At 44.6% G+C, this 18,573-nt stretch overlaps 1 protein-coding gene across 2 annotated transcripts in view; it reads left to right on the top strand.

The window, feature by feature from the left end:
• The window catches only part of CRTAC1 (cartilage acidic protein 1), a 779,202-nt gene that overhangs the window by 267,227 nt on the left and 493,402 nt on the right, over window positions 1-18,573 (top strand). For both annotated transcript variants that reach the window (XM_075348409.1, XM_075348410.1), the window contains exon 3: window positions 8,816-9,012. In XM_075348409.1, coding sequence (XP_075204524.1) covers window positions 8,816-9,012 — 197 coding nt within the window. The remainder of the gene's footprint in view (window positions 1-8,815; window positions 9,013-18,573) is intronic.

Below are 18,573 nucleotides of genomic sequence, written 5' to 3'. Positions count from 1 at the left end.
GACTTGCTCACATCCCTCCAGCTTCACTTTTCACCCTTCCTCACTCTTTGGCACTTGCTCCCAAAGCCATCATGACATGTGTCATCCGACAACATCATGGCATCACCAGAAGACTAGTCAACACTGGTGGGGCCAAAGAGTGAAGAAAGAAGAATAAAAATCCGAAGTCGTCAGGAGAGAACGGAGCATCGATTGAGAAGCCGGCAACATCATGGCATCTCCGGAAGATTAGTCAGCGCCGTTGGTGCCAAACAGTAACAAAAAAAGAAGAAAAATCCAAAGTCGAAAGGAGAGAACGGAGGATCGAATGAGAAGTCGGCAACATCATGGAATCACCAGAAAATTAGAAAACACCAGTGGTGCCAAAGAGTGAAGAAAGAAGAAGAAAAATCTGAAGTTGGAGGGAGAGAACGGAGGATTGATAGAGAAGCCGGCAGCATCATGGCATCACCAGAAGACTAGTCATTGCCTGAGGTGCCAAAGAGTGAAGAAAGAAGAAGAAAAATCTGAAGTTGGAGGGAGATAATGGAGGATCGATTGAGAAGCCGTTAACATCATGGCATCTCCAGAAGAACGCCGTTGGTGCCAAAGAGTAATGAAAGAAGAAGACAAATTTGAAGTCGGAGAGAGAGAAGAGGATTAATAGAGAAGCCATTTTTGAGTCGAAACAGAAAAAACTCAGCTTCTGGAGAATTCAACATTCCTTGTAAAATTCGAAGCAAATTGGAATTGATTCGCTCATTTCTAGTCTCAGCACATACTGTGATAATGTGATGCGTCTTTCCATAATGGCGGCAGCCGTTGTTGTCTCGCTTGTCATCTTGGCTCCTGGTTGCACAGAAAACAGTAAAATAATTTCACAACCAGGTAAATGGAGATCATATGTCAGCAGTTAAAGCCAGCTGGCGTTCCAGCAGTACACTTTCCTGCAGAGTGTTTGGCAGTCGAGATGCACAGGGGTAACAGAGGTGCGCACCATCATTTTAATTACCAGCTAGCAGACAAAGATCACTAATCGATATACACAGCAGGTACACAATTACAGATGTGAGTGGAGCAGCGGTGGCTTTCAGGATACATCAAACACAATGTCCAGCAGGAGGAATCTGCAGCGATGCTGGCGGGATTTTGGTATGTACTTAATCTTTAGACCCTTTCTTGTTAACCTCACGGCTTCTTTCCTTTACTTTTGCCAATGGAAATTATGATAAGCACGCTGTACAATGTTCTGTGAGATAATCTGCAAAATATGTTTTGGAATTGCTAAAAGATGTTAGAAAAGGGCAATTTTCTTATTTATGGACATTTATACTGATTACAAGGTCACTTTTCAGTCATCCATAATTCACACCACCGCATTGCCTTCTGCAGTCTAGGACTTGGTACTAGTTCATGTATGAAGCTATAGAGAGGTTTATACTGCCTATAGGAGGGGTAATAGGGTCATTTTAGCTGGGTCCCTCCATCTCCACTTTCTACAAGTCATTGGCTCCCTCTGCTACAAAAGTACAAAACTCGTCTAAAAAGAGTCCACCCTTACTTTTGTGTAAAGGTTATGGACTAAAAACACTCAGTACAAGACAATATACCATAACAGGTTGCAATCCAAATCATAACCACTGGTTGGTCACATACTGACCTGTCGGCTTTATTACCGGGTTCTGCTCCCTTCCTCGATGGCTTCTGCCCTTTGCTGTGCTCCACGTTGAGTTTCACATGTTGCAAGAGGAACTTCAGGGACATCATCACCCAAGATCTTTCAAGGCTGACTTAGATAATCTTTTATATTTAAGTAGTGAGTAAGCCTTGTGTTCAGTGATCATTTTGTGTATGCCGCCATCCAGTTCTATCAGCTGCAATCATTTCTGCAAACTTCTGTGGTTTCTTTCAACCTGCATCTACTTCCTGGTTCAGACCTGCTGATTAACTATTCATCTGCTGCAAGCACGAAATGTTACCTAGACTGGTTCAAACTTCAAATGCTCCTGATTCTGATTGTATCTTCTATCTCTGCTCCCAGTGGACTAGTTCACATTACAAATGCTGCCGCAACTCTTGGATTGACTATACATATTCAGTTCCTGTTCTTGTCTACACCTCTGGCTCTGTGTCCTACTATGTCCTGATACAGTTGCCTGCCTGCTGTCTAGCTTACCTTATTGTCCTGGTCCTCACTGTTTCATGTGCTGGGTCAAGTACTGCCCATTAAGCCATTGCCTTCGGTCCATGTATTCATCCTCACCTGTGGTTTATTGAATCCACCTATCATATAGACAGATAAAACGTAAACATCTCTTGATAGAGTATCACAAAATCATGTTTTTATTTTTCTAAGCTCGTCATCTTATACAACATATCTTGGGATATGTTAAACCAAAATCAAAGCTAAGGAAAAACACTTCTGCGTATATCATTTATCATATATGGCTGTATCACAAGGAGATTTTTGCAGGCATCGCTAACTGTCATGGCGGTATCAGGATCTGTAGAAACTATAGATTCTGACACTCTGCCTGCTAACTTCTCTGGTTTGTGATCCGTGCAGGGACAAACGAGCATCAAACCACAACTTGGGCAGGCTAGCGAGAGTTCTGCTCCTATATTTGCTGGCTGGACTATTTAATTAATGGCTGCTTTAGTTTACCTATACTGGTCTGGTGAGGTGTTGTGATTCAGACTTACTGGTGGTTGTTGTACACTATTGCTGTGAGCGGTTGGGGTGTTTATCCTTGTTGTCATTTTGTTGCTACCTTCCTGTTCTTGCTTTTCTCCTTAGTCTCTTACTGTTTGTTCCTCTGAGTTTGCAGTGTGTCTGAGTTTTGGTTTTCCCCTGTCTGTCTTAGGCCCCCTTCACATGTCAGTGAAAAACACTGACGTTCTTCACTGACATGTAAAACACGCACTGTTCCTCCGTGTTCCGTGATTCACGGCACACATGGGTTGTCCATGTGCAATTCGTGATTGCAAATGGACATTACTCACCTGCCTTTGCTCCTAATGTCCATGGTGCTAAACTCCTCGACTCTGCAGCGTCCGCCCACTGCTCTCTGCAGCTACTTCCGGGTCGGTTGTTCCTGCTTTCATGAATATTCATGAGCCGAGCAGGAGCTGCAGAGAGCGGAGGCTACACAGCGAATCGCTGGAAAGGTTAGCTGAAATGTTTATTATTTAATATGTCAGTGTTTTTCTGGTACGTGTTTCATGGATCACACCATAGTGTAGTACGTGGGTCATCAGTGATGCCAGAAAAAAACGGACTTGTCTCCATGCAGAATCACTGACACGCGTGTACGCTGCATGGAGACACGTTCAGTGAAAAATCACTGATGTGTGAGCAGACCCATTCATTATAATGTGTCTGCGTATGTCAGTGATTCTGGTACGTATAAAAAAGGCACAAATATACCAGATTCACTGACATGTGAAGGGAGCCTTAATCTGTGTTACCATCATGCTACTGCCCCTTCCTTCCCTGGGGGGAAGGGGAGTAACAGATTAGATCCAGTCAGGAGAATAACCAGGTATGAGGCTCAGGCATCTCCACCATTAAAGGTAACCCTGATATTAGGGATAGCCTAGCGTCCCGTAGTGTGAGGGACAGCATAGGAGCCCCCTGTCCCTCGCAATCCTGTAGTCACATTGTGACAATAGCCACATATAAAAGTATAATTGATTGAGAAAGGTTGAACTTACTGGAATTGTGTCTTTTTTCAAGCTTTGCAGCTGAGTAACTCCTGTATAGTGATGTTTAGACTTACTTTTATTTAAGAAATTCTAATGCCACAAATTTGAAGGTACAGGATTGCATTGCAGCGCCGTATAGATGGCCAATCTCAATTTTCCAATAAATTCAAATTCAATAATACACAAATTCAATAATTTATTACGACATGCTAGCAAAGGCTTTAACAGGCTGCAACTGCATGGAGAAATATGTAGCAGAAACATTTCGAACCAGATTATTGTAACATCATGTTTTTTGGCAAAGGTGGTCATCTCGTGCTACTCATCTCAGGTTATGTTGCGCCAAGAAGAAAGGGAAAGAAGAGCACACCTATTGGTTTCATGACTATTTACAGTTCCATAGATTCAGATTCCTTCCAGTATGCTATCTTAAAGGGATTGATCATATTTTAAGTAAACTTTTACACTTTACAAGTCAAGTGTATTAAGGCATTCCTCCAACTCTGTAGACTTGGGACCTTTCGGCACCATGCAAATAAAGACTTTCTTCACGTTGAATGTTATCGCTGTTTGTGTTGAGTAACAAATGGAAGAGCGATGGCATCAACAGATTGCTGTACGGAGATAAAGACCTTTTCTTCATTTTTGCTATTTAGTTGTTTCTTTTGAATCCTTATTGATTGGTTTTGGTGAATACATTATTCAGATATCTCCATATCTCCATCCATTTACAATTGGTGACTGTCAGCGTATTGGGAAAACATTAGCATTGTTTCCTCTTTTCACTACTTACTAACAAAACATCTGTTTCTGTCTGACTAGTAAATTACTATAATATATAGAAACATGTAAACTGTTGACCTCTATTCTCGTATGAGTGTACATAGACCTATACTTCTAAAACATACTTGCCAGCTTTTATGGAATGTCAAGGATTGTCTCCAACAAGACAACAAAACAATCGCTAATTTCTGGGAGACCAGGCAGAGAAAACACTGCCGGCAGCTAGCAAAGGCGCTCAACACAGTGAAATCCTAGGTCTAGTCTTAAAAAGAGCCACTCCTTGGCTAGGTCCTTCCCGGAGGGATATCTGGCTATTTTCCGTGTCGAGACCCCTAACAGAGGCTCCATGGACTTTTTTGATTTGCAAGGATTGTCTCAAAAGCAGTAGATACCTCCTAGACTGGTTGAAGGGTTGGCATATTCCCAGAGTGCCAATGAGTGCCAAAGCACCACTAAATTTTTCACTAACCATGACCAAAGGTCACCGTGACGAGAGGTTCATTTAGAGGGCAGAAAACCGTTGGGGCATGTCGTGGAAAGTGGGCATGGTTATTAAAAAAAATAAAAAATAAAAATGTCAACTCAAAGCTGTTCTTAATCCATTGTATCTCAGAAAATAATTTTAAAAAAGTTGACAAGTTTGTTATCAATACTATAAAGGGGCTGCTGTGGTTCTCCCAATTCCCGATGTGTGTCTTCAGTGTTGTTCCACAACATAATGATACTGCTACGGGTGTGTCACGCTTCACAGACAGTCCTGTAGTTCCAGCTGAAGAAGATCGCTGCAATACTACCACGAGGGGGCATCGGTACACAGGAGAGATGCAGAGTTCCTAGGTGTAATGCGGCATCTGCCCGCTAGATGTCACCAGTATCTAGATGGGGAGGTAGTAGCAGAATGGTCGTACAAGCTGAGAGTAAGAACCGGGAGGTCACATCAGGGCAAAGGAGGAAGGGGAGCCAAAGTCATGTGGAAGCCTAAGGTCAGTAGCCAAGAGGTAATGTCACGTACAGATGGGGAGCAGAACCGTAGTCAAAGAGCAAGCTGAAGTCAGAAGCTGAAGGGGAACATAAGTACAAAAGGGGAAAGCGGAACTGAGGGAAACGATCAAAGGAGGGTCAGGAAGTCAGGGAGCACAGACAAGACAGACGGAGTGGTGGACAGGGAGAGGAGTCGAGGTAGCGAGACGAGGATCAGAACAAACTCAAGGGAACCAGAAGCTCACACTGCAGAGCAGGAACTATAACTGGCAAAGTTCCGGTGGAAACAGCCCACAAATAAAGCAAGGTGATTACCGGAACGAGGCACCAAACAAGTCCCGCCCACTGGCAAGGACCCAGAGAATACAAACTACTGAGCAATAGAGAAACCTAAAGGCTCTGCAAGGAGCAGAACAAATGGTGAATCATGACAGTCAGAGTTTGGCTACACAACCTGCTCTCTGACTTTCCCTTTTTTCTCTGCTTGGGGTTTATCCCTTTCTCTTTAGGACCCTGTGGATTTCCTCACCTTTTCAGCTGTTTTCATCAGCACTTCCCTTTTTATCCTTAAATACCCTCATTCCCCCTTACTCTGTGCTGGTGATAGGTCTAACACCATTAACAAGTCTTCAGTGCAAACAGTCGGTATGTATTCATCTGGAGAAACTTTGTTTTTGCAGCAGTTCCTCTCCTTGAGTCCCCCGGAGATGAGTTATTTGTTTACTTCCTCCTGTTTGTGTTTCCGATGTGTTCTTAGAGCCTAGTGGGGTTGACTAAGCGCTCATCCCATCCGTTCCCTACCTAGGTCTTATTTCAGGGTCCGCAAGGGTCAGGTATCCTACTCGGTACATAGGTGCGGAACCTACCTATGGTGGTGAGGGAAGCCAGGGTTAGTTCATCAGTTTATTGTCATTTTAAATGGTTGTCCTTGGTCATTTTGGCAAAAAGGACAAATGGCATGGCAGCCATATTGGTTGCCATTCTTGCCTCAGCTATGCAGTAACTGACCACAGTAGGTTGCCATGTTCTTTAATTTCAAAGTGACAACTTGCCAATCTTCAAAAGGAGACCATCAATATACTTGAACTTCAAGAAAACAGAAAATGCCAATACAATGCCTAATATTTGCTATTTTTTTTCATAAACTATGTGGATTGTGCGGAGACCTTGGAAGTCTTTGCATTACTTGCACATAGAGAAGGCATCTCCCATGACGCTGCAGAAGCTCAGTAATCAGCATTACTCAGCACTAAACAAGGAAACCTCAGGCTCAAGGCAAGGAGCGGTAGCTCCAGACTTTGCCATTCAGGATAACTATAATAAAGGTTTGGAGAAGGAAGATTACAATTGAAAGTGCACTTTTTATAAAACTTCACAAAAACCTTATGAAACTTGACTTTGAGTGGATGTCTAAGATTTTGGTACTGATGACCTATCCTTAGGATGGTTTATCTACAGTATATGATGAACTTCTGTTTGAACTGATGTAGATAGGAATGCTCAGCTATCCATGTCAGACCAATTGGGGCAGATTTAACAAAATTAATATTTAGGAAAACTGTTTATTTTGCATATTACCATTCAGCTCAATTCCCATAATCAAATGATGGAATTCATAAGGGAACACCCTTTAATAATTGGTGTCATCTCCAGCTTTATCCGGTGGGAATATTGGTCAGTAAATTGGAGTGTATAAGTTGCTTTTCAACACTCCGTAAATGTCACAGGGTATATGGAGTTAGGACAGGGGCCCCTAAACTGTCTCTTATCTCAGAGGTAGGTTTGATGGTAGCCAGGTCCGAGCCCCCAGTGTGACCCTAACTCCTGTCTGGGCCCTGATCTTACTACCCCTCTCCCCACCCTTGGGGCAAGCTGAAAAACACAAAGACAAAACCCCACAAAACAAGGACTAGGGAAAATGGAAACTCGTACTCACAGCACTCCACACACAGGAGAGACAATATGTGTACTGGGGAGTAACAAAAAAAAGAGAGGAAGAAACGCAGAACTGGGAAATTCTCACACCACTCAGAGGCGCAGCACGGATCACCATGAACAGAAGAAACCTTAAGACCAGGGATTGCTGAAGCTATTATCGGCACATACAGGAAGGAAGCTGTGCACTAAATAGGGTGGCGACAGCGGCATGAGCATATAGGTCCTGCTCACCAGTCTGCAGGGCTTAACTCCTGCAGAGCTGAAGACCAGTGAACCTGAACCAGCCGACGCCCGGCTCTGGCTGAATAATCCAGAAGCCTCAGGCTGCTTATCCGACTCTGTAGTGTGAGCAGAGTCTGACGCCACCCTTCCAGCAGATGTGTGCGAATCTGAACAACGTATGATAGTAAAGCAACCTGTCACCTTGGCGCTGAAAAGTGTCTTGTATAGTAACCCTACTTAATGGCTTTCATTTTGTAATTGCTGTCCTCTTTAGTGTTTTGGTTCTCCTGCATCCATAGTGACATAGGGAGTGAGTCTGAGCCACACCGCCACAGCACAGGCACATGAACGACTGGGAATGTATGAGTCAGACTTATTAGTGCCCCTTACTGTGCCATCAATTGGAGTGCCTATCGGTGGAGGCATTGGAAGAGAACCATAGATAACCAGGTAGGGGAATTTAAGATGGTGTGCATCGATTCTCATGACCTGCACCAATGACCAAGATAGTAATCTATCGCCGGTAGATAGTAGTCCTGTAAACTGTCTCTTACCTGACGGTATCCCTAGCTCCTCTCTTGATTAGCAACACACGAAAGATGAGCTGATTTTTCTTTTTTCTTGCTCCTCTTTTGATTAACCTGCCTGCCTGGAGCAACATCATTATTATGGTGTGACGCACGTGATATTTTGCCAGGTCGGTGAATTAAAAAAGAAGCGGCGGGTGCAAATATTTTGGAGGCAGTTTGCAGAGCTACCGTCCGATGGCTACAGATTACTGACCCGGTCGCTGGACCAGGTTCTGGTAATTAATTTGCGCTTTATACATTTTTATGTACAGTCACAGGACAAAGCGCTTTTCAGAACCAGGGTGCAGTGTTTCTTGCAGTGTATGGTCCGCTCTGTTGTGTCTAGTTTCTTTTCTCCACTGTCCGAAGAAATAAAAGAAAATGAAGGCACAGTACACTATGATTGCCATATTACATGCGCATGTGCACAAGTTCTTGATGCTACTTTACCTATTTACAAGGCATCGTATAAAAAAAGGCTAAATTTTACCACCTTTAGTGTATTGTGTATATTGTGGATATCTACACCAAAAAGACGGGAAAGCTTTTTCTGTTTAGTCTTGGGTGAAAACCCTCCCTCTTTGTCTGGTCTTTTTTTTTTATTCATTTTCCTTTATTTTTTGCTTCTTTTTTTGTAGATATAATGGACCCAATCTTGTATTGAAATACATAAAAGAGAAAGGTCGTCTGGTGAATCTAGCGGTGGATGAGCGGAGCTCTCCCTATTATCCCATCCGGGATCGCCAAGGCAATGCCATTGGGGTCACTGCCTGTGATATCGATGGTGATGGACGAGAAGAGATTTATTTCCTGAACACGAACAATGCGTTCTCAGGTAAGGAGATTTCTACAGAAGCTTGTACCTGACATGGAGATGTTTTATGCTGCATCTTGTGCCCTGGTATTAGATGAAATAAAAAGAAGCTTGAGCCTAAGGGATGGCAGAGGCTACGACGCAGAGCTTTTAAGTATGCCGCTGTATTTCTTTTCCATGCTTTAGTTATAGAACAGTGAACACTTTGGCAAAAGATATAAAAAAAATGAATATATTTTCAAGCCTGATACCTGTACTTTCCTCCCAGTGATAAGACGTCAAAACCTGCAAAAACAGTGTGTGGGTGCATGGGGGTTCCTACTTCCATCTAGTGATATGTTATCAGATTGCCACCAGCTTATAGCGAGGAGCCAAAATAGGCAAAACTTGAAGATTCTGAGCCTTGATGCAAAATTTTAAACTAGGTCTTTATGTGATAGGACACGTATTATACTAAACAAGTTTAGCTACCAGAACCCTTGTGAGACTGGTGTCATGGATGTGTCACATGTGAGAGACAGTCGTGTGGTTTCTGGCTGTAGTCTTGGTGCTGACTGCAGCAGTTAATCATTGTGTTTCCCCCCCCTGTCTGTCTTCCTTTCCTGGTGTGTTGTTTTAGTGCAGCGGTGGGGCTAGCGTCCCTCACCTGCCCACTCACTAGTCAGGACTATTGTAGGGTCACTCAGGGCTTCAGGTTCCTGCTCGGTGACAGGTGAGAAACTTGTATAGAGACTAGCTAGGAGTGCAGGGTATAGTGGCAGATAAGTGGAGAAGGTGTCCATCTTCCCTCTCAGTAGTACACGAACTAGGACCAGCTGAAATTGTTGTTGGCTGCGCAGAATGCTCCTTGACTTTCCATTGTTCCTGCTGTTGGTATACATTGGTATAGGATTCATCTCTCTCCCATTTTGACCCAGCAGGAGCTCAGCTTCCACCCAGCTGTTGATTGTCAGTATTCCCTTGAAATTTAAACACCCCTTCCTTCCTTTGGACTTGCTGGTGATATTTTCAGTTCCTTCAAGCCGATGTTGCAATCCTTGCTGAAAGCTCTGCTGAACTCCTGAGTCATCTGTGGATAAGTAGTTCATGCTTTTCCCCCTGTGTGTCCCTCTTGTGTCTTCTTTAGTGTTTAGTGGGGTTGACGAAGAGCTCATCTTATCCATTGTCTATTTAGGGCCCAGCACTAGGGATACCTAGGGTCCGGTATCCGGCTCAGTGCATAGGGGCAGAACCTATCTAGGGTCGTGAACGACCCCAGACAACAGCAGTAGGTTTAGTCACAGGTCACCATCTTCCCTCTCCTTAGACACAGGGTTTTCCTTCCGTTCCCTTTCGCCGAGCGCTTGGTACTTCCCTGTACCTAGTGTGACAACTGGTACTACTAGACCACTTCGCTGTATCCGTGATACCTCTGGTGCCCATACACATATGGCAACGTTGAGCAAACTCAACAATTTCAGTTGGTTCAGATGACCATCTATGTTTATGGCAACCACTTAACTCTTCCCGGACAGATGATCTTAGGGAAAAGAATGACCAGTCATGCTAAGTGAATGCTAAGTCCTGTCACATGTAATGATCTGTCACACTTCAACATGTCAGTGTCACAACGTGGACTAGGAATGGTCTGGTGTGAAGTCAAACACACAACTTAACAGGGGTAACACCATGACAAACAAAGGGTACATGGGGGACACTTTAACAACCTTGAGCCCTAGCACCAGTGAGAGGGAAGATGGACACCTCATCCACTTACCTGCCACTATACCCTGCACTCCTAGTGAGTCCCTAAACAGATTCCTCACCTTGCACGAAGCAGAAACCTGAAGCCCTGAGTGACCCTACAAAAGTCCTGACTAGTGAGTGGGCAGGTAAGGGACGCTTGCCCCACCATTGCATTAAAATAACACACCAGGGAAGGAAGACACACAGGGAGGAAACACAATGATAAACTGCTGAAGTCAGCACAAAGACTGCAGCCACCACAGCAACTTCTATAGACGGTTCAAGCAGCTCCATCCACCTCGGCGCCCAGCATCTAAATGGCAAAGAATAACTGCCCCCCCTGCTGGTAGCAGAGGGTATATAAAGGGACTGGGAGTGGTCCCAAACCAGAAACACCTGACCAGGATTCAGAAGCTGCTGCAAAGCAAACTCACATTAACCCTACGACTGCCAAAGGAAAGGAAATCCATATAATATTGAAAGACTAACATGGAAATGACTCTGAAGTTCTGAATGTGTCACTAGTCTCATAATGCAGAGAGACAGGCGTGACCGGCAGACCCCTTTATCCTCACGGTTGATAGGTCACTAAAACTTATTTCTTTCTCTTCATTAAAAATAAAATATATGGACAAAAATATGTGCCCCCTCTATATTTCAGCTACAGGAGCTTTTCTGACCTCCTATTCTAAAGCCATAGGCAATATTATGGTGTTGGTCCATTTGTAGGTACAGCAGCATCCACTTTCTACAAGATTTTGGAGATGTCTGTGTGAAGTTTTGCTTATTCATCCAGAAGAGCATTTGTGAGGTCAAATACTGATGTTGGAGGAGATCGGTCTCACAATCTCCATTATAGGTGTTAGATGGGGCTGAGGTCCGGGCTTTTTGTGGTGGGTCATGTTTTTCTCACCAAACGCCACCCAACCATATTTGTATGGGCCTTGCGCACTGGGCACAGTCATGGGAAACAGAAAAGGATTTTCCCAAACTGCTCTCATAAAACTGGAAGCTACAATTGTCCACAATGCTTGAGCTGAACTATTAAAATTTCACTTCCCTGGCATTAAGGGCCGAGGTCGACTTCTGGAAAACATCCCACCTCCTCCACTAAACTGCATAACGGGCACTATCAGTCAAATGAGTAAAGTTAAGGGTACTTTACACACTGCGACATCGCTAGCGATTGCTAGCGATGTCGAGCGCGATAGCACCCGCCCCCGTATGTGATGATCGCTGCCATAGTGACCATTATCGCTACGGCAGCGTCACATGCACATACCTGGTCAGCGACGACGCTGTGACCGCCGAACAATCCCTCCCTCAAGGGGAGATGCGTTCGGCGTCATAGCAACGTCACTGCGGTGTCACTAAGCAGCCGGCCAATTTAAGCGGAGGGGCAGAGATGAGCGGGACGTAACATCCCGCCCACCTCCTTCCTTCCGCATTGCCGGTGGACGCAGGTAAGGAGATGTTCGTCGCTCCTGCGGTGTCATAGCGATGTGTGATGCCGCAGGAACGACGAACTACATCGCTACGTACGAGACAAAGATTTTTGGTGTTTGGACAATCTCTCCAAAACCAATTTTTGTCTCTTTTGCAATCGTTTAAGGTCGCTCGTATGTGTTACACGCTGTGATGCCGCTAACGATGCCGGATGTGCGTCACAAACACTGTGACCCCGACGATAAATCATTAGCGATATCGCAGCGTGTAAAGTACCCCTTACTCCTAACATTGACCAAACCCAGACTCCTCCATGAGACGCAGATAGAGAAGTGTGATCCATCACTGCACAGAACATCTCCACCATAGTTCAATGGTGTTGGCTTTACACTGCTCCTTACGATGCTCGGCATTGTACTTGGTGATGTATGGCTCAGCTGTTGTGAATGTCAGTTATGCTTTTGCTGCTGTGGGGTTCCCTCTTGTGGCCAGGAATGGTTTGGTCAGAGACCAGGTGTGTTGAGCAATGGGCGTTTCCATTGCTAACTCTCTGCTTAAACCCTGGTCTGATAGCAGGCTATACCGGATGTCAGTTGTTCTTTGTACACCAGCCTGCTTCATCCTGCTCCAGACCACATCTACCCCAGATAAGTGCTTGGCTCTTTATTTGTGGTTTGGTTCTTTTGCTCTTATCTGAGTTTGTCATTTGCTGTGGTTGTTTTCAGTTTATTTGCATGCAGAGATCTTCCCTCTCAGTTGCTTAGCTGGGAAGCTCCCTGCAGCTATGTTTGGAGTATTGCTCCTATTAGTCCATGTGTTTGTTGCTTCTTGAATTTGTAAGGATTCCTGCTTTTTGTTCATTGGTAAGACAAGAGTGCCTGGTATAGGACGGAGTTCAGATCTAGCAATCTGAGGGCCTTTTGTACTATCAGGTTTTTGGATTTTTGCAGGGTTTTTCCTCTGGCCACCATGAGACCCTTTCCTATCCTGTCCTATTTAGTCAGTAGGGCCTCACCTTTTGCTAATCCTATCATTTATCTGTGTATTGTATTTTCCTATATCACCGCAGTCTTTGAATGTGGGGGGCTAGCTATTCTTTATCTATTTTCTGAGGCAGAGAGTTATTCATTTTTCCTTCCTTTTAGGATAGCTAGTTCTCCGGCTGGGTTCGCGGTGCACAGGATGTTAGTTCACCCCTTGGCTACTTCTAGTGTTGATGATTAGTAAGGGGATGGCGGCCAGATTAGTTGCCAATGCTCTTGTCACCTTTTACCAATGATTTATGGTGGTCTTCCATGGTTCCGGATCATAACACTCAGCATTGTACTTGGTGATGTAAGGGTCGGCATTGTACTTGGTAATGTACGGCTCGGCATTGTGCTTGGTAATGTACGGCTTGGCATTGTGCTTGGTGATGTACGGCTCAGCTTTGTATTTGGTGATGTACAGCTCGGCATTGTGCTTGGTGATGTACGGATCAGCATTGTGCTTGGTGATGTATGGCTCAGCATTGTCATTGGTGATGTATGGCTCTGCATTGTAATTGGTGATGTATGGCTCGGCATTGTGCTTGGTGATGTATGGCTCGGCATTGTGCTTGGTGATGGATGGCTCGGCATTGTGCTTGGTGATGTACAGCTCGGCATTGTGCTTGGTGATGTACGGCTCAGCATTGTGCTTGGTGATGTATGGCTCGGCATTGTGCTTGGTGATGTAACTGCTCGGCATTGTGCTTGGTGATGTATGGCTTGGCATTGTGCTTGGTGATGTAACGACTCAGCATTGTGCTTGGTGATGTATGGCTCGGCATTGTGCTTGGTGATGTACGGCTCGGCATTGTGCTTGGTGATGTATGGCTCGGCATTGTGCTTGGTGATGTACAGCTCAGCATTGTGCTTGGTGATGTACGGTTCGGTAATGTGCTTGGTGATGTATGGTTTGGCATTGTGCTTCGTGATGTACAGCTCAGCATTGTGCTTGGTGATGTAGGGCTCGGTATTGTACTTGTGATGTACGGCTCAGCATTGTGCTTGGTGATGTAGGGCTCGGTATTGTACTTGTGATGTATGGCTCGGCATTGTGCTTGGTGATGTACGGTTCGGCATTGTGCTTGGTGATGTACAGCTCAGCATTGTGCTTGGTGATGTAGGGCTCGGTATTGTACTTATGATGTACGGCTCGGCATTGTGCTTGTTGATTTAAGGCTGCTGCAGCTGCTCGGCCATGAAGCTCCTGGTGGCCACAGTGTTTGTTTTAATGTTACCAGAGGAGGTCTGGACTCTGCAGTTATGGGGTCAGCAGAGTGGTGGGGACGTTTCTGCCCTCTGCTTTATCTGACTCTAGGCATTGTGTTTGGTGATGTATGGCTGGATGCAACTGTTTGGCCATTTAGTGCCTGGCTGGGGCACTGTGCTTGTGCTGATGGTCCTGGTATGGGTAATTGTGTGGTGATTGAGACTAACAGCAATCCGAACCTTCATTTAGGTCTTGGATTCTGACTGCTCAGTAATATACCAAGCACATAAGAAGTTAGCTTCTGGAAGGGTGGTTAAACATATGGTTTGTATTCTGAAGTTCCTCCTGAAGCATTTTACCCAATTTTGGAGAAATGTGCTTGTGCCTAATCATTGGTTAAACGATTACTCTGACGAAGAAATAAATATTTTTCACTTTATAACATTGCACTAGTTCTGTTGAGAAGGATAGTCTCTTTGGTGGCCCAAGAAACCTAGTATTAAACTAGAGGAATACTCACTGACAAGTAGAATGAGGCTTAGAGAATACAGTTAGGTCCAGAAATCTTTGGACAGTGACACAATTTTGGCGAGTTGGGCTCTGCATGCCACCACATTGGATTTGAAATGAAACCTCTACAACAGAATTCAAGTGCAGATTGTAACGTTTAATTTGAAGGTTTGAACAAAAATATCTGATAGAAATTGTAGGAATTGTACACATTTCTTTACAAACACTCCACATTTTAGGAGGTCAAAAGTAATTGGACAAATAAACCAAACCCAAACAAAATATTTTTATTTTCAATATTTTGTTGCGAATCCTTTGGAGGCAATCACTGCCTTAAGTCTGGAACCCATGGACATCACCAAACGCTGGGTTTCCTCCTTCTTAATGCTTTGCCAGGCCTTTACAGCCGCAGCCTTCAGGTCTTGCTTGTTTGTGGGTCTTTCCGTCTTAAGTCTGGATTTGAGCAAGTGAAATGCATGCTCAATTGGGTTAAGATCTGGTGATTGACTTGGCCATTGCAGAATGTTCCACTTTTTTGCTCTCATGAACTACTGGGTAGCTTTGGCTGTATGCTTGGGGTCATTGTCCATCTGTACTATGAAGCGCCGTCCGATCAACTTTGCGGCATTTGGCTGAATCTGGGCTGAAAGTATATCCCGGTACACTTCAGAATTCATCCGGCTACTCTTGTCTGCTGTTAGGTCATCAATAAACACAAGTGACCCAGTGCCATTGAAAGCCATGCATGCCCATGCCATCACGTTGCCTCCACCATGTTTTACAGAGGATGTGGTGTGCCTTGGATCATGTGCCGTTCCCTTTCTTCTGCAAACTTTTTTCTTCCCATCATTCTGGTACAGGTTGATCTTTGTCTCATCTGTCCATAGAATACTTTTCCAGAACTGAGCTGGCTTCATGAGGTGTTTTTCAGCAAATTTAACTCTGTCCTGTCTATTTTTGGAATTGATGAATGGTTTGCATCTAGATGTGAACCCTTTGTATTTACTTTCATGGAGTCTTCTCTTTACTGTTGACTTAGAGACAGATACACCTACTTCACTGAGAGTGTTCTGGACTTCAGTTGATGTTGTAAACGGGTTCTTCTTCACCAAAGAAAGTATGCGGCGATCATCCACCACTGTTGTCATCCGTGGACGCCCAGGCCTTTTTGAGTTCCCAAGCTCACCAGTCAATTCCTTTTTTCTCAGAATGTACCCGACTGTTGATTTTGCTACTCCAAGCATGTCTGCTATCTCTCTGATGGATTTTTTCTTTTTTTTCAGCCTCAGGATGTTCTGCTTCACCTCAATTGAGAGTTCCTTAGACCGCATGTTGTCTGGTCACAGCAACAGCTTCCAAATGCAAAACCACACACCTGTAATCAACCCCAGACCTTTTAACTACTTCATTGATTACAGGTTAATGAGGGAGACGCCTTCAGAGTTAATTGCAGCCCTTAGAGTCCCTTGTCCAATTACTTTTGGTCCCTTGAAAAAGAGGAGGCTATGCATTACAGAGCCATGATTCCTAAACCCTTTCTCCGATTTGGATGGGAAAACTCTCATATTGCAGCTGGGAGTGTGCACTTTCAGCCCATATTATATATATAATTGTATTTCTGAACATGTTTTTGTAAACAGCTAAAATAACAAAACTTGTGTCACTGTCCAAATATTTCTGGACCTAACTGTATGTGTAAAATTTTAGGAAATTTGCTGGATCCAATTAATGCAAACAATTTGCTATTCGATCTGTGCAAATTGCCTAAAAATGTTACTCAAAGTAGAAAATTGCATGAGCCAAAGAAGAGCCACATGATTTAAGACTCGGCTGTATGGGATTTCCCAAAATATATTGCAGCTTTAATAGAATATGTCATCATATTATAGTACAGCCAATCAGAAGGGGCCTCAGGTCACTGCAGCGGTTCACACAGTAATGTGTAAGCCACTGCAGGCAGCGACGTTCGGTGACAGCATGAATTCACAGCTGGTCAGTGTCTGCGGCTTTTGCACGAAGTAACGCGAGATCCCATGGCAATGAACTTTGGCAAACTGATGAGTTCAACTCAGTTCAATGCCCGCCCCTGTTCTCCCGCCAAGGTCTCTCGCAATACTTGGCGTCAGAATAGCCATGGGTATTTATCATAGTATCATAGTATCATAGTTTTAAGGTTGAAGGGAGACTCTAAGGGGCACTTTGCACACTGCGACATCGCAGGTGCGATGTCGGTGGGGTCAAATTGAAAATGACGCACTTCCGGCATCGCATGCGACATCGCAGTGTGTAAAGGCTGGATGATACGATTAACGAGCGCAAAAGCGTCGTAATCGTATCATCGGTATAGCGTCGGCGTAATTCATAATTACGCTGACGCAATGGTCCGATGTTGTTCCTCGCTCCTGCGGCAGCACACATCGCTGTGTGTGAAGTCGCAGGAGCGAGGAACGTCTCCTACCGGCCTCACTGCGGCTTCCGTAGGATATGCGGAAGGAAGGAGGTGGGCAGGATGTTTACATCCTGCTCATCTCCGCCCCTCCGCTCTGATTGGCCGCCTGCCGTGTGACGTCGCAGTGACGCCGCACGACCCGCCCCCTTAACAAGGAGGCGGGTCGCCGGCCACAGGGACGTCGCACGGCAGGTGAGTGTGTGTGTGAAGCTGGCGTAGCGATAACTTTCGCTATGCCAGCTATCACCACATATCGCTGCTGCGACGGGGGCGGGCACTATCGCACTCGGCATCGCAGCATCGGCCTGCGATGTCGTAGTGTGCAAAGCCCGCCTAAGTCCATCTAGTTCAACCCGTAGCCTAACATGTTGATCCAGAGGAAGGCAAAAAACCCCAATGTGGCAAACAAGTTCCAATGGGGAAAAAATTTCCTTCCTGACTCCACATCCGGCAATCAGACTAGTTCCCTGGATCAATACCCTGTCATAAAATCTAATATACATAACTGGTTATATTAAATTTTTCAAGAAAGGCATCCAGGCTCTGCTTAAATGTTAGTAGTGAATCACTCATTACAACATCATGCGGCAGAGAGCTCCATAGTCTCACTGCTCGTACAGTAAAGAATCCTCGTCTGTGATTATGATTAAACCTTCTTTCCTCCAGACGTAGCGGATGCCCCCGTGTTCCAGTCGCAGGCCTAGGTGTAAATAGATCTTTGGAAAGGTCTCTGTACTGTCCCCTCATATATTTATACATTGTGATTAGATCCCCCCTAAGCCTTCGTTTTTCCAGACTAAATAACCCCAAGTGTAATAACCTGTCTTGGTATTGCAGCCCACCCATTCCTCTAATAATCTTGGTCACTCTTCTCTGCACCCTCTCCAGTTCAGCTATGTCCTTCTTATATATCGGTGACCAGAATTGTACACAGTATTCTACGTGCGGTCGCACTAGTGACTTGTACAGGGGTAGAACTATATTTTTTTCATGAACACTTATACCTCTTTTAATACATCCCATTATTTTATTAGCCCTGGCAGCAGTTGCCTGACACTGTCCACTAAAGTGAAGTTTACCATCCACCCATACACCCAAGTCTTTTTCTGTGTCTGTTTTACCCAGTGTTCTACAATTAAGTACATAATCATAAATGTTATTTCCTCTACCCAAGTGCATGACCTTACATTTATCTACATTAAACTTCAATTGCCACT

The sequence above is a fragment of the Anomaloglossus baeobatrachus genome, chromosome 5 (genome assembly GCF_048569485.1).
Source record: "Anomaloglossus baeobatrachus isolate aAnoBae1 chromosome 5, aAnoBae1.hap1, whole genome shotgun sequence".
Lineage (NCBI taxonomy): Eukaryota > Metazoa > Chordata > Amphibia > Anura > Aromobatidae > Anomaloglossus > Anomaloglossus baeobatrachus.
The sequence above is the reverse complement of the archived record's forward strand: the minus strand, read 5'-3'. Positions and strand labels throughout refer to the sequence as shown.